General features: G+C 43.1%; 1 protein-coding gene across 3 annotated transcripts in view; it reads right to left on the bottom strand.

The window, feature by feature from the left end:
* The window catches only part of slc16a4 (solute carrier family 16 member 4), a 157073-nt gene that overhangs the window by 130658 nt on the left and 3788 nt on the right, over positions 1–22627 (bottom strand). For 2 of the 3 annotated variants that reach the window (XM_078546507.1, XM_078546508.1), the window contains exons 2-3: positions 12121–12272; positions 4522–4706 (exon numbers count right to left, since the gene is read on the bottom strand). In XM_078546507.1, coding sequence (XP_078402633.1) covers positions 4522–4626 — 105 coding nt within the window. In that variant the 5' untranslated portion in view covers positions 4627–4706; positions 12121–12272. The remainder of the gene's footprint in view (positions 1–4521; positions 4707–12120; positions 12273–22627) is intronic. The other variant, XM_078546509.1, reaches the window with a different exon arrangement.

Raw genomic sequence — 22627 nt, 5'->3', positions numbered from 1 at the left:
AGCACCAGCACTGACCTAGTTGGCCGAGTGCTGAAGACCATATGTGCCAGACTGGTCCTGCATCAGAATCACAGAGTCACACAGTGCAGAAGAGGCCCTTCGGCCCATCGAGTCTGCACCGACAGGCGAGAAACACCTGACCTACCTACCTAATCCCATTTACCAGCACTTGGCCCATAGCCTTGAATGTTATGACGTGCCAAGTACTCATTCAGGTACTTTTTAAAGGATGTGAGGCAACCCGCCTTCACTACCCTCCCAGGCAGTGCATTCCAGTCCGTCACCAACCTCTGGGTAAAAAAGTTTTTCCTCACATCCCCCCTAAACCTCCAGCCCCTCACCTTGAACTTATGTCCCCTCATGACTGACCCTTCAACTAAGGGGAACAGCTGCTCCCTATCCACCCTGTCTATGCCCCTCATAATCTTGTGCACCTCGATCAGGTCACCCCTCAGTCTTCTCTGCACCAACGAAAACAACCCAAGTCTATCCAACATCTCTTCATAACTTAAATGTTTCATCCCAGGCAACATCCTAGTGAATCTTCTCTGCACCCCTTGCAGTACAATCACAACCTTCCTATAATGTGGCGACCAGAACTGCACACAATACTCCAGCTGTGGCCTCATCAAGGTTCTATACAATTCCAACATGACCTCCCTACTTTGTAATCAATGCGTCGATTGATAAAGGCAAGTGACCCATATGCCTTTTTCACCACCTCACTAACGTGCCCCTCTGCCTTCAGAGATCTACGGACGCACACGCCAAGGTCCCTTTGTTCCTCAGAACTTCCTAGTGTCATGCCGTTCATTGAATACTTCCTTGTTAAATTACTCCTTCCAAAGTGTAGCACCTCACACTTTTCAGGGTTAAATTCCATCTGCCACATATCTGCCCATTTGATCATCCCGTCTATATCTTCCTGTAGCCCAAGGCACTCAACCTCACTATTAACCACCCAGCCAATCTTTGTATCATCCGCAAACTTACTAATCCTAACCCCCACATAGTCATCTATGTCGTTAAATAAATGACAAATAATAGGGGACCCAGCACAGATCCCTGTGGTACGCCACTGGACACTGGCTTCCAGTCACTAAAGCATCCTTCTGTCATCACCCTCTGCCTCCTACAACTAAGCCAATTTTGAATCCACCTTATCAAATTACCCTGTATCCCATGTACATTTGCCTTCTTTATAAGTCTCCCATGTGGAACCTTGTCAAAGGCTTTACTGAAATCCATATAAACTACATCAACTGCAGGTGGTGAGGGAATCAACAAGTGAGAAAAACCTTCTTGATCTCATCCTCACCAATCTATCTACCTCTGCCTTAAAAATATTCAATGACCCTACCACTGCCACCATGCTAAATGGGAGAGATTCCGAACAGACCTAGCAGCTTAAAACTGGGAAACTGTGAGGTGCTGTGGACCATTAGCAGTGGCAGAATTGTATTCAACCACAATCTGTAATGTTATGACCTTCACTCTGCCATTACCATCAAGCCAACCCTGATGCAATAAGGAGTGTAAGAGAACATGCCAGGAGCAGCACCAGGCATGCTTAAGAATGAGGTGCCAATCTGGTGAAACTACAACAGAGATCTACGTGCATTCTAAACAGTGGAAGTAGCATGCTATAGACAGAGCTAAGCAATCCCACAGTCAATGGATTAGATCAAAGCTCTACCACATCCAGACGTGAATAGTGGTGGACAAGTAAAAAACAAACTGCAGGAGGAAGATCCACAAATATCCTCATCATTGTGTCCATGCAAAAGACAAGGCATTTGCAACATCTTCGGTCATCGACAAAGTGATGGAAGGGGTCGTTAACAGTGCTATCAGTCAGTGCTCACTCAGCAATAGCCTGCTCACTGATGCTCAGTTTGGGTTCCACCAGGGCCACTCAGCTCTCGACCACATCACAGCCTTGGTCCAAATAAGGAAAAAGAACTGAACTCCAGAGGCGAGTTGAGAGTAATAGCCCTTGACATCAAGGCAGCCTTTGATCCAATGTGGCATTAAGGAGCCCCAATAAAACTGGAGTTAATGGGAATCAGGGGAAAACTCCCCACTGGTTGGAATCATGCCTAGCATAAAGGAAGATGGTTGTGGTTGTTGGGAGTTCAATCATATTAGAACATCGCTGCAGGAGTTCTTTAGGGTAGTGTCCTAGCCCAACCTAGAAGGACAAGCGCAGCAGATACGTGGGAACACCACCGCCTGGAAGTTACCCACCAAGCCACGCACCATCCTGACTTGGAAATATATCGCTGTTCCTTCACTGTGGCTGGGTCAAAATCCTGGAACTCCCTCCCTAACAGCACTGTGGGTGTACCTACATGGACTGCAGTGGTTCAAGCAGGTGGTGGTGCCAAGGGCAATTAGGCATGGACAATAAATGCTGGCCTAGCCAGCGATGACCACATCCCATGAAAGAATAAAATAACTACCAGTGTTACCAACTCACTTATTAAAAGATACACAAAACTCTCAGCATGAAAGCCGTGTGTCATACAATTCATGCACTTACACAGTGCTCACTCTCTCACTTCCAAAGTCTCTGTAATCATCTAAAACTACCATCTTCCCTATAATTCACCCACCCACCTCCCCCAACTTCACTGCCACAACTCCCTTTTGGCCTGGAGTTTGCCTATGCCTTTTGAACATCTGACGTAGCCCCCACAACCTGCCCAACCCAACACTACCCCCTCCAACACTCCGTCCCCACCCCCCCACCACGACGCACCACCCTCCCCCTTCCTCTCCACCCCCACCCCCCTCGACCAATCCGGCCTGCTATCTTGACTCTACATTCTCAAACATTCTTCTAACCATTGCTTGGTGTCCAATTACTTTTGCCTCTGTGAATCTTTTTGGGATATTTATTGTACTTAAAGGGTTTCTTAAAAAGCGGAATTAGTTATGTAGTTGGCACATCACAAAGTAGTTTGCAGCATGAATTAGATTTGGAATGCAGTGACAGTTTAGGCAGTACTGGTGTTCTGTAAAGAGCAAGTAGATAAATCAGCAGCCAGTCTGTTCTTCGTGTTGTTGGGTGAAGGAGGTTTATTGTCCAGGCCTCCCGGAATATGTCTAGATCTTCCTCAAATCTTGCCAAAGGAATCTTTAATATCCATGGCAAACCCTCAGCATTGCAGTGGAATGTTAATCTGTGAATTTCAGTCTCCATCCAGCAACCAAAACTTAACCACTCAGAGAGGTGTGTACACTATCAAACTGAGGAGCAATGATACATTAAAGAATTAAGTCCACAGTATCTTCAGATGTTGCTCTTAAAATTTGACACTTGTCTTAGCTTCTTCTTCTGTTAAATGGGTAAACACGCAGTGGCAGAATTGAAGCTGGGTTTTAAAGGCTGAGCTCTTACCTTTGTTCTGCTGCTAATGAAAATTAATCAGAAACTTGAACTTTAATAACCCGGACCTTTCAACTCATAAAGACAAGAGGAAAATGGAAAATGAGAACGTAGAATTAGGCCAGCCTGCAGAATCTGCATTTGCTTTGTTGTGAAAATGGGAAATGATGGCTTTTACACTAAAACATTTAAATTTTATTCCTTTGTATCCCCAATATGATGTGACATGTCAGTAACTACATTCTATTCCAGGAACTGCCTGACCTGCTGTTTCCAGCATTTGCAGCTTTTTCTTAGAATCAACAACTTGCATTTATATAGCACCTACAATGTAGTAAAATGTCCCAAGCGTTTCACAGGAGCAGTTATCAAACAAAACTTGACACTGAGCCATATAAGAAGATATTAGGGCAGATGTCCAAAAGTTTGACCAGATGTTTTAAGGAGCATTTTAAAGGAAGAAAAAGGTAGAGAGGTTTAGGGGGGGATTCCAGGCCCCCTTGCAAGTATTTGAAGGCAAGGCAAGGCCACCAAGGACGGAGCAATTAGCATTGAGGTGACAGAATTAAAGGAGTGCATACATCTCAGAGGGTTGTGAGGCTGGAGGAGATTTTACAGATGGGGAGGCAAGGCCACGAAGGGCGGGATTTGAAAACAAGGCTGAGAATTTTTCAATTGAAGTGTTGTTAGACTGGAAGCCAGTGCAGGTCAGTGACGGTAGGGGCGAGGCTGAATGGAATTTGTCAGGAGATCAGGAGCAGAGGGTTGGATGCTCACAACTCTATATGGTAGAATGTGGGGCTGGACAGAAGAGCATTGGAATAGCCAAGCCTAACAGTAACAAAGGCACGAATGGAGTTCCAGTAGCAGGTGAGACAGGGGCTGAGTCGGCCAATGCTACAGAGTGGAAATAAGCAGCCTTGGTTGGAGAGGATATGTAGTTTTAAACTCATCTCAGGGTCACCAAGGTTGTAAACAGTCCAATTCAGAAACAGAATTGTAGAATCATACAACCCAAAATGAGGCCATTCAGCTCTTTGGTACAGCTATCTAATTAGTCCCATTCCCCTGCTCTTTACACTCACAAAAACTCAAAGATACAGATGAGTGGCTGAAATTTGCTTTCTTACCAGAAAGAAATGGAGAACTATCATCCAGCCCCAGCCTCCATCGGGTGGGTCAACGTATCGCTTCACCTTCTGACTCCAACACTTCACCTTCCTCACCTCTTCCATGTTCCTTCAGCAGATGCTCAGAAACAACTCCACCTTTTCCGTATTCCTGTAATATATTCACAGAGGTCTTTCTTCTATTTCTACGCAAAATAAAACAAAACACCATGTGTAAAGTCACGGCCGGTCTCGATTTGGGATTTTCCCTTCGATTCAGACACACACAAAATTTCAGTTCAGCAAACACTTCACTCACTAATTTAATATCAGTTCTGTTCCCTGAGCAGGGGATTGTTTTAAAAATCATTGTTGATCAGAATATTGGGATCAGAGTATGCATGAAATTCTATTTCAGCTTCAGTCCCAGTCTCACATTCAGATCCACCATTGAAACCCTGCACCAGTTCTGCCAATTCCAAATCAAATCCAATTTGTGTGATGATTGGGCATGGATTAGGAGTCAAGTGGAACCTTTTCTCCAAAAAGCTAATCAAATTGCGGACTACATTACCAGGGAAGGAAATTGAATTGGGCATTAACCCTAATCTGTCCACCTTTTCATCATATCTCAGAGAAAGGGGAGAGGGTAGAGAGGATGGGATTGAACAGGAGAGAGTGTGGTAATGCAGACTGCAAGCAGAGTGAGCTGATATGAGTTTGGTGAATGGGGAGTTGTAAGTATCAATATCTTTCTAAAAATCTGGTCTACAGTTGGCATTTAACTAATACTTACATAAAGTTAATAAACTAAAGTAAGTTTCTTCCAGCCATAAGCAGGGGTAAACAAGTTCTACGGGAGACCAGCTGAATCATTAACTGGCTAACTAGTCCAATCTAGTTGTTGTAGTCTCAGCTCCAAAGACCAAAAATATGGAGGTCTAGGTGCAGCTTTGCACATGGAGTGCAGATTGCAAGCAGAGTGAGCACATATGAGTTTGGTGAATGGGGAGTTTGGTAAGGGGGGAGGAGTTGCTCTTTTATGCTGCTTTTTTCTTACTTCAGTGCAACGGAAGGAGCTGATTGGTGAGTAACTGGTAGGCCAATTAGGAATTAAGAAACACATAACTCTCAGTTGACGATTAAAGTGACTGCCGTTAACATCAAGGCAGCATTTGACCGAGTGTGGCAGCAAGGAGCCCTAGCAAAACTGGAGTCAATGGGAATCAGGGGGAAAACTCTCCAATGGTTGGAGTCATACCTAGCACAAAGGAAGATGGTTGTGGTTGTTGGAGGTTAGTCATCTCAGCTCCAGGACTTTACTGCGGGAGTTCCTCAGGGCAGTGTCCTAGGCCCAACCATCTTCAGCTGCTTCATCAGTGATCTTCTTTCCATGATAAGGACAGAAGTGGGGATGTTCACTGATGTTTGCACAATGTTCAGCACCATTCACGACTCCTCAGATACTGAAGCAGTCCATGTCCAAGTGCAACAAGACCTGGACGATATCCAGGCTTGGGCTGACAAATGGCAAGTAACATTCGCACCACACAAGTGCCAGGTAATGACCATTTCCAATAAGAGAGAATCTAACCATCGCCCCTTGACATTCAATGGCATTATGATCACTGAATCCCCGACTATCAACATCCTGGAGGTTACCATTGACCAGAAATTGAACTGGACTAGTCATATAAATACTGTGGCTACAAGAGCAGGTCAAAGGCTAGGAATCCTGCAGTGAGTAACTCACCTCCTGACTCCTCAAAACCTGTCCATCATCTACAAGGCACAAGTCAGGAGTGTGATGGAATAATCCCCGCTTGCCTGGATGAGTGCAGCTCCAACAACATTCAAGAAACTTAACACCATCCAGGACAAAGCAGCCTGCTTGATTGGCACCCCCTCCCCAAACATTCACTCTCTCCACCACCAACAGACTTTGGCAGCAGTGTGTTCCACCTACAAGATGCACTGGAAAATCTCACCAAGGTTCCTTGGACAGCACCTTCAAAACCCATGACTGGTACCATCTAGAAGGACAAGGGCAGCAGACACATGGGAACACCACCACCTGGAGGTTCCCCTCCAAGCCACTCCCCATCCTGACTTGGAAATATATTCCTGTTCCTTCACTGTCGCTGGGTCAAAATCCTGGAACTCCCTCCCTAACAGCACTGTGGGTGTACCTATGCCACAGGGACTGCAGCGGTTCAATAAGTTAGCTCACCACCACCTTCTCAAGGGCAACCAGGGATGAACAATAAATGCTGGCCTAGACAGCGATGCCCGTAAATGAATAGAAAATGTACAGTAAATTATAATATACATAGGAATTATTCTAGGTTAAATAAGAAAGTAATTAAATTAATTAAATAACATAAGTAACAATGGCAGGACAGGTATTGTGTTGCAGCTGTGGAATGTGGAGTTCCTGGATGCCAACTCGATCCAGGACAAATGCATCTGCAGAAAATGTAAGCAGCTCAAGGAATTTCAGATCAGGATTATTGATCTGGAAGCCACTGTGCAACATCAGAGAGGGAGAAATACTTGGACACTTTGTACCAGAAGACAGTCACACCTCTTAGAATATGGTCATCTGTTTGGGTCAGCAGTGAGGGACAGGAGGGTGTGACATGAGTGAGGCAGGTAAACGGATCGAGCAGACAATAGCGGAGGAACCTCAGACTTTGCAATTGTCAAACAAGTTTGAGGTGCTTTCAACCTGTGTGGAAGAAAGTGAGGTCAACAAGGTGGATGAGCAGTTTGGCCATGGTACAGGAAAACATTCAAGCAGGGGAAGCAAAAAGGAATGTAGTGGTATGGGGCAGCATGGTGAGGGGGATTGACACTGTTCTCTGCAGCAAAGAGTGAGAGTCCAGGAGGCTGTGTTGGCTGCCTGGTGTCAGGGTTCGGGACATCTGCTCAGGATTGGAAAGGAAGTTGCAGTGGGAGGGGGAGGATCCAGTCATCGTAGTCCATGTTGGTACCAAGGGCACAGGTAGAACTAGGAAAGAGGTTCTGCATCAAGAGAGTATGAGGAGCTAGGTACTAAATTAAAAAAGTAGAACATCAAAGGAAATAGTCAGTGGATTATTACCTGAGCCACATGCAACTCAGCATACGGTAAATAAAATTAGGAGAGATGAATGCGTGGTTCAAGGACTGGTGCAGGATAAATGGGTTCCAGTTTGTGAGGCACTGGCACCAGTACTGGAGAAGGTGGGATCTGTACCAATGGGTCAGTCTACACTAAATTATGCTGGGACCAGTGTTTTAGCGAGCCATGTAACTAGGGAACTAGAGAGGATTTTAAACTAAATAGTGGGGGCAAGGGGTCAAATTTGGGAATATGTAGTAAATCAAAGATTAGAGACTAGGCAAAAGAGAAAGGTATTAATAAGGGAAATGATAAACAGACCATGACAGGAAGGAACAGGGAGTACAAATCTAAGAGTAAATCAGCTGATAAGGCTAGAGGTACAAAAATAATAAGAGGGCAAAACTAAAGGCTCTGTATCTGAAAGCATGTGGCATTCTAAACAAAAGACATTAACTGATAGCGCAAATAGAAATAAATAAGTATGATCTGCTAGCCATTACAGAGACATGGCTGCAGGAGGACATAAATTGGGACCTGAATATTGAACGGTACATGACATTTAGGAAGGACAGGAAGCTAGGAAAAGGTGCAGGGGTGACTCTGTTAATTAATGATGACATTAATGCTATAGAGAGGGATAACCCAAGTTCAGGAAACCAGGATGTAAAAGTGGTTTTGGTAGAGATGAGAAATGATAAAGGCAAGAAGTCACTTGTGGGAGTGGTGTACGGGCCCCCTAACAGCAGCCACATGGTAGGACAGGGTACAAAGGAAGAAATAATGGGACCTTGTCAGAAAGGTACGGCGATAATCATGGGGGATTTTAATCTCCATATAGACTGGAAAAATCAGATGGGCAAAGGTAGCCTAGATAAGGAGTTCGTAGAATGTTTTCAGGATAGTTTCTCAGAACAGCACATTCTGGCACCAACCAGAGAGCAGGCTATACTAGATTCTGGTATTGTGCAATGAGATAGGATTAATTAATGACCTCATAGTGTAGGTGCCCCTAAGTAGCAGCGATCATAATATGATTGAATTTTACATTCAGTTTGAGGGAGAGAAGAGTGGGTCTAAGACAAGTATTTTAAACTTAAATAAGGACAATTATGAGGGAAAGAAAGCAGAGCCAGCTAAAGTGAACTGGCAAATTAGGTTAAGGGAGACGTCAACAGAGATGTGGTGGCAGACATTTAAGGGAATATTTCAGAATACACAGATTAGATACATCCCAACAAGAAAGAAAAATCCCAAGGGCAGGACCCACTATCTGTGGTTAACTAAAAAAGTTAAAGGTTGTATCAAACTTCAAGAAAAAGCATATAATTTTTTTTCTATTCATTCACAGGATGTGGGCTTTGTTGGAATGAGTGGCAGGACAAATATAAAGACAGATAGTAACAGTTTCTATAGATATTTTAAAAAGAAGAGAGTTAACAATGTGAGCATTAGTCCTATAGAAATCGAATCTAGGTATTTAATAATGGAAAATAAGGAGATGGCAGATGAATTGAGCAAATATTTTGCATCAGTAGTGGACACAAGTAACATCCCAGAAATAGCTGTGCATCAGAAAATGGAAGAGAGGGAGGGAGGAACTCAAGAAAATTACTATCACCAAGGAAGTGGTAGTTAGCAAATTGTTGGAGCTGCAAGCTGACAAATCCCCGGGTCCTGATGGGCTTCATCCTAGGATCTTAAAAGAAGTGGCTAGTGTGATAGTTGATGTATTGGTTTTAATTTTCCAAAATTCCCTAGGTTCGGGGAAAGTTCCATTAGGTTGGAAAACAGTGAATGTGATGCCTTTATTCCAAAAGGGAGACAGAAAGCAGGAAACTGCAGGCCAGTTAGTTTAGCATTTGCCATAGGGAAAATATAAGAAGCTATTATTAAAGATGTTATAGCAGGGAGCTTAAATTGAAGGCAATCAGGCAGAGTCAACATGGATTTGTGAGAGGGAGGTCATGTTTAACCAATTTATTGGAGTTCTTTGAAAAAGTAACATGTGCTGTGGATAAAGGGGAACCAGTGGATGTACTGTACTTAGATATGCAGAAGGCATTTGATAAAGTGTCACATCAAAGGTTATTGCAAAAGTTAAAAGCTCATGGTGTAGGGGATAACATTGTCATGGGTTGAAGATTGGCTTGCTAACAGAAACAAAGGGCAGCATTTTCCCCCCGTTGGGGGTGTTGTGCGGAAGTGGGTGGGTTCCCGATCGGCACCCCCAGTCAGGGGCGCGCCGCCATTTTACGTGGGTGGGCTAATTAAGGCCCACCCAGCATGACGTCCGCTCAGAAGTGCTGTGTGCTCCCTGTGTGGGCGAGGGGGAGGATTCCCTGAGCCAGGAGTGCACTCTTTCACGCAAGCACGCAAAAGAGCGCACAGGTCTCCCTGAGGCAAAGTGCTGCCTCAGGGAGATCAGCTCAAGGTTCGAAATTTCATCAAAGGCAGAAAAAAATATTCCTGACATGTCCCCTCATGTGACACTGTCACATGAGCTGGGATATGTCAATTTCCTTTCTTTAGACATTTCATACAAATGTTATAACCCTCATGAAACCTCATCCCGCCCGTGGATGAGGTTTCATGTTTTTTTCAGAAGGCCACCTGGGCTCTTCGCCTGATGGGCAGGTCCATTAATCAGTTTAATTATTTTTTAATGGCCTTAATAGGCCTTTGACAGTTCAGCGGGTGCCCAGCCGATTTGGTTGCGTGCCCGCCAGACTGATAATCTAAATGATGCGGGGTGACATCGGGATGCCCGCCCGATGTCACCCCGCGTCATTTTCGTGTCGACGAGCGGGCCCTACCCCCGCCCGGAAGGTGCAGCCCAGAGAGTAGGCATAAATGGGTCTATTTCTAGTTGGCAAGATGTAACACATGGTGTGCCACAGGGATCAGTGCTGGGGCCTCAACTTTTAAAAATTTATTTAAAATACTTGGATGAAGGGACCAAAGGTATGGTTGCTAAATTTGCCAATGACACAAAGATAGATAGGATAGTAAGATGTGAAGAGGACATAAGGAGGCTACAAATGGATATAGATAGGTTAGGTGAGTAGGCAAAGATCTGGCAAATGGGGTATAATGTGGGAAAATGTGAAATTGTCCATTTTGACGGGAAGAATAAAAAAAGACGCATATTATCTAAATGCTGAGAGATTGCAGAGCTCCCAGATGCAGGAGGATCTGGCTGTCCTCGTGCATGAATCGCAAAAGATTAGTATGCAAATACAGCAACTAATTAGGAAAGCTAATAGAATGCTATTATTTATTACAAGGGGAACTGAATACAAAAGTAGGAAGGTTATGTTCCAGTTATACAGGGCATTGGTGAGACCACATTTGGAGTACTGTATACAGTGTAGGTCACCTTATTTAAGGAAGATATTAATGCATTGGAAGCAGGTCAGAGAAGGTTTACTAAACTTATGCCTGGAATGGGTGGGTTGCCTTATGAGGAAAGGTTGGACAGGTTACGCTTGTGTCCGCTGAAGTTTAGGAGGGAAAGAGGTGACTTGAGGGGTCTTAATAGGATGGATGTGGAAAGGATGTTTCCTCTTGTGGCAGAATCTATAACTAGGGATCACTGTTTAAAAATAAGGGGTCACCCTTTTAAGACAGAGATGAGGAGAATATTTTTCACTCAGAGGGTGGTGAGTCTTTGGAACTCTCTTCTTCAAAAGGTGGTGGAAATAGAATCTTTGAATATTTTTAAGTCAGAGGTAAATAGATTCTTGATAAGCAAGGGGGGTGAAAGATTATCGGGGTATACAGAAACGCAGAGTTGAGGTTACAATCAGATCAGTCATGATATTTTTGAATGGCAGAGCAGGCTGGAGGGGCCAAGTGGCCTACTCCTCCTAATTGATATATTCGTATGTTCATAGGTGAATTGTGAGACTTAAAAAGAAGAGGGTTTTGAAGAGGTTTTGAAAGAAGGGCTTGGGCTACAATGTAGCAGGTACAGTAATATGACTGAAGATTTACATTCTTCAAAATCCAACATTTTAAATAATAAATTTTTGCACCATCATGGAGCCCAATCATTGATTTGCTGTCTGTTAAGTGGTGTTCTCTTTAATGGGATCAGTTCACCAAGGCAGTGTTTTAAATATTGCTAGAAAGCAGCACAACCTGTGTCACTTTTATTTAAACACAGGTCAATGAAGGGAGAAACCTCAGCGACAGCAAAACTTTGTGAAGCTGAAATGAGAACAGAAACTGCTGGGAAAAACATAGCAAGTGTGTCAGTGCCTGGGCGAGAGAATCCAATTAGTGTTTTGGGAGGATCACAGTCTGTAACTTTTATGCTTCTCTTTCAGTCATTTCCAGCCCTTGTGTGTTTAATTCAATGTCAGAATTCATCTGATTAAAAAGAGGAATCTCTTCATCAGGATGTCCTGTCCATCCCTTGCCTGAGGTCTTGTGATTTACTGAGATTAAGCATCTAATCTCTGTGCATTGAGATTTCCTTTAGTTCTTTTAAGTGTTCACTGGAACTAACTCACCTGCTGCAGTCCCGTCAAGACTTGATATTTTTCGATTTCAATCAAAATTGCTCGATAGCTTGCTCTGCTACTCATTATTTTTCATTGTCCAGATGAGACAGACTGTGTCAACCTCCGAGATAGCGTATGTCACATTCCCAGGCCCCTTGCACCTGCAGCAGAGGGAATATAAAGCACTTTAATACTTTGTAAATGAAAGGGTGGCCTGGATGCAGATTGTTTGTTGTGACCTCACAGAATTAGGTACTATTTTAACCGCCCCATGGAATTGGGAGTTTGGGGTGTGGATTGGAAAACTTTTGCATGAGCTAATACATGAGTGAACTACTGCAGATGCTGGAAAAACGACATGTTGTAAATTCTCAGCAGTCCCAGCAGCATCTGTGGAGAAAAGAACAGACTTAACGTTTCAGGTCAAAGACCTTTATTTGGAACTGGGAAAAGTTAGTAATATAACAGGTTTTAAACAATTACAGAATCAGGGAAAGCAGGGACGGGGAGGAAAGAACAAAAGGAAAGGTCTCTGAAGGGTGGAAGACAGGAATGACAAGGATGATGGTGCAAAGACAAAGAAGATGGTAAAGAAACAAAAGTTAGTTCTAGAGGAGGTGTAAATAGGAATAGCAGAAACATCACCATCAGCTGCTCTCTGGGGGAAAAAAAAGCAGCGAAGGTAATGATCTGAAATTGTTGAACTCAATTCTCTGTCCAGTATTGTAATATGCCTTTAAGGGATGGCAGCATGACAACATTAGAAAGGAAGTGTGTCATGTGGTCCAGTTTTAGTTCCATTTGTGCTTTTAAACTGAGTGCACACAGCCAGCTCTGATGTCTTCAAGCTTTATACCCAGGTATATCTGTTCTCATGTGCTTATTCTTAATAGATCAACCGACAACATGTTTGTCCAATCCCTTATGAGTGATTGGTGCCTTTATATCATTATAAAAACACAACACCTGGAAGGATATAAGTGTCTAATCGAAAGATGAGGTGCTGTTTATTGGAACAGTGCAGGAGGCTGAGGAGAGTGGGAGCAAGGTGGAGCATTAAAATGACCAATGAGCAGAAGTTCAGGGTCACACTTGCAAACTGAACAGAGGTGTTTCACACAGCACTCACCCCATCTGCATTTGGCCTTCCCAATGTGGAGCAGACAGTAATGTGAGCAGTGAATACAGTGTGCTAAATTGAAGGAAGAACATGTAAATTGCTGTTGAAACTGGACAAAATTACATCCTCAAAAAAACTCCAACAGATAGAAAATCATATAATTGAGCAGATTGCCAGATACTAAGTGCTGGGTTGCCATGTCCTTCCCATTACTGATCTTAGGCTAACTGACCTATAATTCCTTGTTTTCTTTCTTCCTGATTTCTTAAATAGCAGGGTTATAGTTGCTACCTTCGAATGTTTAGGAACCGTTCCAGAATCGAAGGATTTGTGGAAGATCAAACCAATGCAGTCACTGGACTTGATTCTACCAACACTCTAGGGATGGGCTGGAAGGTGGGCACATGCTTTAAAATTGTAAGGGAAGGTGGGGAATTGCTGGACAACTGTTGATTGTAAAATGCCATGGCGGTAGGAAGGCAATGGAGGGAAAGGAGAGGATAGCCAAGGTGGCCAATTATCGGCCTACCCCTGCCACTGCTGGCATTTTACCAGAAGTGAGTGGGGACTCGGCTTCATGCAGAGACCACCAGGTGAACCCTGACGGCCCCATGTGGGCTTGGAGTGGAGGTATCCACGGAGGGGCCTCTCGGTTGTAATGACTCACCTGCAACAACATCCCCTCTCATACTCACCAGCCATCTCCTTACCCTCACTGGGGCCTGCCTGATTGTCCCTGGTGACTCCTGACCCCCTCACCTTGAGCAGTTCTTGGGCGGCAGAGTCTTAGGAACATAGGAGCAGGAGTAGGCCATTCAGCCCCTCAAACCTATTCTGCCATTCATCTAGATCATGGCTGATTGTCTACCTCAATGTCATTTTCCTAAACTATCCCCATATCCCCTGATGTCATTAGTATATAGAAATCTATCAATCTCTATCTTGAACATACTCAATGGTTGAGACTCCACACCTCCCTCTGGAGTAAAGAATTCCAAAAATTGCCCACCCTATGACTGAAGAGATTCTTCCTAATCTCAGTCCTTAATGGCCTGCCCCTTATTCTGAGACTGTGACCCCTGGTTCCAGGCCCCCCAACCAGGGGAAACATCCTTCTTGCATCTACCCTGTCTAGCCCCTTAAGAGTTTTGTAAGTTTCAATGAGACCACCTCTCATTCTTCTAAACTCTGAATACAGGCCCAGTTGTCTCAATGGCCGGAATTTTCCAGACCCTCAAGCCGGTGGGATCTTCTGATTCCGCTGAGCTGAATGGAGATTTCACTGGCTCGCTGGCCCCGCCACGGGGCAACCCACCAAGCTGGAAAATTCCGGCCCATCTCTCCTCATAGGACAGTTCTGTCATCCCAGGGATCAGTCTGGTGAACCTCCGCTGCACTCCCTCTATGGGAAGTCTATCCTTTCTCAGGTAAGGGGACCAAAATTATACAGAATACTACAGGTGCCATCTAATCAAGGTTCTATACAATTGAAGCAAGAACTCTTTATTGCTGCACTCAAATCCTCTTGCAATAAAGGGCAACATACCATTTCCCCTCCTAATCACTTGCTGCACCTGTACGTTAACTTTCGGTCACTCATGAATAAGGACCCCAGGTCCCTTTGGACATCAACACTTCCCAATCTCTCATCATTTAAGAAATACTCTGCACCTCTGTTCCTCCTACACAAGTGGATAGCCCCACACTTATCCACATTGTATTCCATCAGTCATATTCTTGCCCACTCATTAAACCTGTCCAAATCCCCCTGAAGCTGCTTGACCCCTAAAGAGGGGGGAGCTCTACCAGCAACTAATTAGTTGCCAGATGGGCCGAAAATGTGACTGGGCCAGGCCATGGCAAATGGCCTTGGTGGGATTGCTTCCCCAGCTTTTAGGCCCTGACTAAATTTAGCCCACTATCTCTGCAGCCTTATCTTTTAAAACTCTACAGTACAGCTTATCAGATCCAGAGGATTTGTCACCACTTACATTAATTTGTCCATTGTTTCGTTACTTACACTGATTTCTTCAAGACCCTCATTCTTGCTCACCCCTTGTTTCCCCATTATTTCTGAAATGTTTTTTGCGTCTTCTGTGAAGACAGATGCAAGGTATTTGTTTAATTGAGAAATAGACCAGGGCACCACGAAGGGAATGGTCCCTACAGAAGGTAAAAGGGGAGGGAAAGGTGTATTTGGTGGTGGCATCATGCTGGAGGTGGCAGAAATGGTGGCGGATAATCCATTGAACATGGAAATTGATGGGAAGGAAGGTGAAGGGGAACCAATCATGGTTCTAGGAGGGAACAGAAGAAGTGAGAGCAGAAGGATTTAGGAGTTACTATGAGCTACTAGGAATCAATTAATTTTATGCATAGACTTTTTTTAATATGTGCTTTGGTAGTTGATTATAAAACTGTTTAACTGAAAGTAAGGAATCTTATTCAGCCCTTAATATTATGTGATGCAAATAGTAAAATACTAGTAAAATACAAGGCTTAGAATCATAAAGTGATGCACCATGGAAGGAGACCATTTGGCCCATCGTACTGTGCTGACTTGGATAGCTGTTTCCAATTAGTGTCACTCCCTCATTCCTTCTCAATACCCTGCATATATTTCCTTGCAAGTATATTGTTTACTATTTCAGCAGAGGCATTACCTATTAAAATGGTGGACAAAGGAATTGTAGATAATGCTGACTTGCTTACTCTCTCATTCAAGTCAAGCTTTCTCAAACTGCTGTTGAATAACAGATTCAATTAATTATCCTGCCAGGCAAACAATCCTGACGTGATGATGTGCAATCTGAGCCTCCGGAAAGACGTTTACAGGACCTAAATTCACTGTAAAAAGATAATCCCAAATGGAGAACAGATGGCCCCCTTTAACAAAAGGTTGTGTTTGTAGGAAGCATTGATAGAGGGCCATTGCTGAGTGTGTTCCCCAATATGAAGGAGCAAGGGAGGCAGATACTGGGTCTCCCCGCAAAACAACATGAATTGTTACGAAGAAGGGCACTGCCAGTGGATCAGCGTGGGACTGTGTACTCTGTATGCTCATAGTGGAGGCACAGGAAACATGGGACTGCTTCCACTAGCCTCCCCACTAGAGATACAATGGAAAGGGGACAAGGATGACCGGACATTGGCGGATCTCCTATTGAGCAATGGTCTCCCAGACCCTCATCATACTTGTGCAAGCAAGTCGTGAGAAAGGGTGAATATTAGCACATTCAAGATTTCCCTCCAAATGCCACGGCTATGTGTGAGAATCCCACCACCACATCAGCGACAGCAAGAATTGTATCCATGAGTAAAACTGCCCAACGAAATAAATAGCAGAATGAGCAGGAAAAGTGAAGAGAGCATCACTCTGAGTCTCGCATCAACATGAGAGGTATCCTTTATAACGATCCTTAAAACCTACCTCTTTACCAAGCTTTTGGTCACCTATCCTAATATCTCCTTAAAAAGATGAAAAACTTCCATTTCTATAGAGCTTTCCATGGCACATAAACGGTTAATGTGGGACCACCCACAGTGATGTAAGAGAACACATTAACTACACCTAGGGGTCAGCGTAGTGTTGGACAAAGCCATATGTAGAAGCAAGCACGGAGACAGCTCCTAGCTTGGAACTTTATTGTACTTATATACACAGTTTCCAATAGTTAATAAATAATTACTGTTGAACTAGCTAAGATTACGAATACCTTAATAAGACCTCCTGAACTACACCCAACATCTTACAACAGCCACAGGATGTCCCAAAGTACTTCACAGCCAATGAAGAACTTTACATGTAGTCACTGTTGTAATGTAGGAAACGTTATGTGGCTCATTGTCAAAGTTTATTTGATAATCATTCCTGTGAAGCTCCTTGGCACTTTTTACTATGTTAAAGATGCTATATGAATACAAGTTATTGTTGTTGAAGCAACATGTGTGTAATTGGGAATCCAGATATGGCTAATTGTATTTTTGATTGGTAAGAAAATTGCATAATAGACACTGTCGTTGGTCATGTGATTCAATAGTCATTCACACAGTCTGTGGGTGTGAATTTTAACCTTTTTTGTGCAATGGTAAGATTAAAGGCAGAGTGTGTGAATGTTTTTTGGTCGTTGTGAAAGCTTTACTCCCTCCTTAATGAATGGTGGAGATGTTTGTTTTGTTCATATGGATGTGTTCTATACATTTACCGTGTGTTCACGTGTGTGTGTGTGTGCGCGCACGCGCCCGCAGGTGTAAGGTGTTTCCTACCAAAATAATGCATGTGGCTAAACCAGTGTCACTATAACCTGAGGATAGTCAGTGATTTCTATTGATGAACACCAGGTGAAGATTCTATGGTATAATTTTAAAGGGTCAGGATAATCTCCCAGTATTCTCTGCAACGTTCAATCAGCATTACCAAAATAGACGGATCAACTGGTTATTCATTCACATTTATGTTTTGAGGGATCCTGCTGAGACCAAATTGGTTACTGTGTTTCTCCATGTGTGAGAACGCATTAGGGGGTTCATCCGAGACATGAGCAGATGCTAAATAAATGTAAACTCTTCCTTCATTTATTTTCTTCTATAGTCAGTCCTGATAATAAAGGATGACAAAAAGACAATAGTGAGAAAGGATCTTGGCTCAGAAAAAGAGGAAATATGGGTGGAGATTAGGAATAGCAAGGGTCAGAAAACACTGGTGGGAATAGTTAATAGACACACTAGCAGTAGTCATACTGTTGGACAGAGAGTGAAGCAAGAAATTATTGGAGCTTGCAACAAAGGCAATGTAAAAACTGTGGGGGACTTTAATCTTCACATAGACTGGACCAATAAAATTGGCAAATGTGGTCCAGAAGATAAGTTTGTAGAATGTTTTTGTGACAATTTCCTGGAGCAATATCTTGTGAAACCGTCTAGGGATAAAGCTATTTTAGATCTAGTTTAATGGAATGAGTCAGGGTTAACTAATATCATAGTAAAAGATTCCCTGGGAAAAAGATTGATCAGAATGCAATTGAATTCCACATTGTTTGAAATGACATATTACAATCACAAACAAGAATATTAAACTTAATCAAAGCCAAGTACATAGCTATGAGGAGAAAGCTAGTGATGGTTGATTGGGTTAAAGGTAAGTCAGTAAACATTGGGAAACATTTAAAGAAACAATTCAAAATGTTCATCACAAATAAGCCCCTTGAAAAGCAAAAATTAAACAAAAACATCCATCTGTGGTTTACTAAGGAGTTGAGGGATAGTATTAGATTAAAAGAAGAGGCTTATAATATTGAAAAGAACAGTAAGTCTAAGGATTGAATGTGTTTCAGAAACCAGCAAAGAGCCAACAAAAATGGAAAAATCGAATGAGAGTAAACAAGCCAAGAATATAAAAATAGATTGTAAGAGCTTTTACAAGTATATAGAAGGAAAGAGAGTAGCTAAAGTAAGCATTGGTTCCTCAAAAGCAGAGGCAGGGACCAGGATTTTCTGGTCACGGAACCAGAAATTCCCACCCAAAGTCAATGGACTTTGGCTGGTCCGTCAAATTTTCCATCCCGCCCACGACGATTCCTGCCTCAGGCGGCACAGGAAATTCCCGGCCAGGAAAAATTATTATGGGGAATGAGGAAATGGCAGAGACATTGCACAAGTATTATGTGTCAGTCTTCACAGTAGAAGACACGAGTTTCATAACAGGAATAGAGGGCAATCTATAATAACACTGAGGAAATTCGGGTGTTTAATGTCAGCAGAGAAAAAGCACTAGAGAAACTCAAGGGACTAAAATCTGACTAATCACCAGGACCTGATGGCCGACATCCTAGAGTTCTAAAAGGGATAGCTTTTCAAAAAAAAAAAATCATTCATGGGATGTGGGCATCACTGGCTAGGCCAGCATTTATTGCCCATCCATTAGTGCCCTTGTTCAGTGGGCATTTAAGAGTCAACCACATTGCTGTGGGTCTGGAGTCACATGTAGGCCAGGCCAGGTAATGACAGCAGATTTCCTTCCCTAAAGGACATTAGTGAACCAGATGCAGAGATAGTGGATACACTGGCTATTTTCCAAAATTCCCGAGATTCTGGGACAACCCACCCATTCCAGGTACGAGTCTGGTAAACCTTCTCTGAACTGCTTCCAATGCATTTACATCCTTCCTTAATAAGGTATCCAATACTATACACAGTACTCCAAATGTGGTCTCACTAGTGCCCTGTACGATTGAAGCATAACCTCCCTACTTTTGTATCCAATTCCTCTCGCTATAAATGATAACATTCTATTAGCTTTCCTAATTACTTGCTGTATTTGTATACTAGCCTTTTATGATTCATGCACTAGGGCACCCAGATCTCTCTGCATCTCAGAGCTCTACAATCTTTCACCATTTAGATAATTTGCTTCGCTTTTATTCTTCCTGCCAAAATGGACAATTTCACATTTACCCACATTATACACCATCTGCCAGATCTTTGCCCACTCACTTAACCTATTTATATCTGTTTGAAGCCTCCTTATGTCCTCTTCACAACTTACTTTCATACCTATCTTTGTGTCATCAGCAAATTTGGCAACCATCCCTTCATCCAAGTCATTTATATAAATTGTATAAAGTTGAGGCCCCAACACTGATCTCTGTGGCATGCCACTCGTTACATCTTGCCAACCTGAAAAAGATCCATTTATGCCTGCTCTCTGCTTCCTGTTAGCCAGCCAACATCTTTCCATGCCAAAATTTTACCTCCTATACCATAAGCTTTTATTTTCTGCAATAGAATTTGATGTGGCACTTTATCAAATGCCTTCTGGAAATCTAAGAACAGCACCTGTTCCTCTTTATCCACAGCACATGTTACTTCCTCAAAGAACTCCAATAAGTATTTTTAAAATTCATTCACGGGATGTGGGCTTCGCTGGCTGGGCCAGCATTTATTTCCCATCCCTAGTTGCTCTTGAGAAGGTGGTGGTGAGCTGCCTTCTTGAACTGCTGCAGTCCATGTGGTGTAGGTTAAACATGATTTCCCTTTCACAAAATCATGTTAACTCTGCCTGATGATCTTGAGCTTATTGAAGTGCCCTGTTATAACTTCTTTAATAACAGCTTCTAACATTCTCCCTATGACAGATGTTAAGCTAACTGGCCTGTAGTTTCCTGCCTTCTGTCTCCCTCCCTTTTTGAATAAGGGAGTTACATTTGCTATCTTCCAATCTAATGGGACCTTCCCCGAATCTAGGGAGTTTTGGAAAATTAAAACCAATGCATCAAATATCTCACTAGACACTTCTTTTAAGACCCTAGGATGAAATCCATCCGGACCCGGGCACTTGTCAGCCCACAGCTCCAACAATTCACTCAGTACCACTTCTCTGATGGTTGTAATTTTCCTGACTTCTTCCCCCACTTCAATTTCTTAGTTTACAGCTGCTTCTGGGATGCCACTTGTATCCTCTGTAGTGAAAACTGATGCAAAATACCTGATCAGTTCATCTGCTATCTCTTTGTTTTCCATTATCAATACTCCAGACTCACTTTCTATAGGGCCAATGCTCACTTTGCTAACTCTTTTCTTTTTTAAAATATTTATAAAAGCTCTTACTATCTGTCTTTATATTTCTGGCTAGCTTTCTCTCATACTGTAATTTTCTCCTCCTTATTAATCTTTTAGTCATTCTTTGCTGTTCCTTATATTCTGTCCAATCTTCTGGCCTTCCACACACCTTTGCACAATTATATGCTTTTTCTTTAAGTTTGATACTATCTTTAACCTTTCTAGTTAATCACGGATGGTGTGTCAATCCCCAAAACATTGGCTGCTGCTGGTACAACACCATCCGAGGCCTAGGATCATCACTGGATCCCAGGCCAGGGGTGAGTGATGGTGGGGTGGGTGTTGTTGGATGGGGATCGCAGAGGAGAGGAGTCAGCAGCAAGAGCAGGAATAGCAATCCCTTCCTGGTGCTGGATCCCTCGATCAAACACTGTGTGCCTTTGAATGAGGGACCCCAGCCTCCCACTCGTCCCCATCCCAGAAGCCAGCAAGAAATCCCGCACAGGTTTGCTTGTTTCACCCCTACATGGCAAATTTAATTGCCTATTCAAGGGTTTCCATTGGTGGCAGGGCAGGAAGGCTGTCCATGGGCCTTTCCACCGCGGACCTAATTGGAGTCCCTACCCGCCACTGGTCTGATTAAATGCCCCTCCCGCCCCTGCCACTGAACTCACCGTGGAGGAGGGCACAAGATTCTGTCCTCTATTGTTCACCATGCAAGATGAAGGTGGGAGCCCACACTCGGACTGAAGAAACCCAGTTTGTGAAGGTTTAAGTAAAACTGGAAGTTTTGCCAAGCTTTGGCTGGAGAGAGGTATCTCCAATTCATCCCTCGCCATGAAAATCAGTTCAGGGAGTAGTACTTATCCAACTGGAGAAGGAAAAATGAGCTGAGAATCATTTTGATCTTGTTCCTGGAGAATTAAGTATCCACTTGCAGCAATATTAGAAATTTTAGGTGCTGCATGGGGGAGGGATTGGCTGAAGGTGTCAGGTCTGCACTTTCTGACTGCCTCCCACAATTGTCAACAGTGCGAGCAGCTGAATAATGCCTAAATTGTTCATCAACTGTTTGCAAAGAGTTAAGCACTAAACTCCACAAAATAACTGGAATGCCTAATAGCATGCAACACTTTTCTGGTAGTTAGACAGGTTTGTGCACAATGTTTTGCTCAATACATTAATAAAAATAGAATAACATCACAAATGCACACCAGGCCTGTCAATATTTTTAAAGACAAGATATAGCATTTGGTGTCAGTACTCTTCAGATTGTCTCATTGAATCATCGAATCTTAGAGCACAGGAGGTTGTTATGTAGTCCATCATGGTTGTGCAGTCTCTTTGGTAAAATTATCCGCTTCCCTGTCCCTCCCTATCGACCTACAATTTCCTTGCCTTCTAGTATTTGTCCAAGTCCCATTTGAAAGTTACCATTGAATCTTCTTCCATCATCCTTTCACACAAGGCTTTCCAGATCACAACAACATGCTGCACTAAAAAGATTGCAAAATAACCAGAGGACAATGACCGTAAATCTATGTCACGTAGTTGGTGAGACCCTGCTGCCATTAAAAACAGTTTCTTCTTATTAATTCTGTCAAAACTTTCAACTATATTAAATTAAATCTCTATTAAGCCTTTTCTGCTCCAGGGGAACAACCCCATCTTATCTAGTCTCTCCATGTAAACTGAAGTCCCTCCCCCTGGGTATGATTCTGGTAAATCTCCTCTGCAACCTCTCCAAGGCCTTGACATCCTTCCCAAAGTGTGACACCCAGAATTGGACACAAAGGGCTGAATTTTTGCAGAGTCCAAAGGACCAGAGCCATTTAAAAA

Source organism: Cetorhinus maximus, chromosome 8 (assembly GCF_964194155.1).
Source record: "Cetorhinus maximus chromosome 8, sCetMax3.hap1.1, whole genome shotgun sequence".
Classification (NCBI taxonomy): domain Eukaryota; kingdom Metazoa; phylum Chordata; class Chondrichthyes; order Lamniformes; family Cetorhinidae; genus Cetorhinus; species Cetorhinus maximus.
The sequence above is the reverse complement of the archived record's forward strand: the minus strand, read 5'-3'. Positions and strand labels throughout refer to the sequence as shown.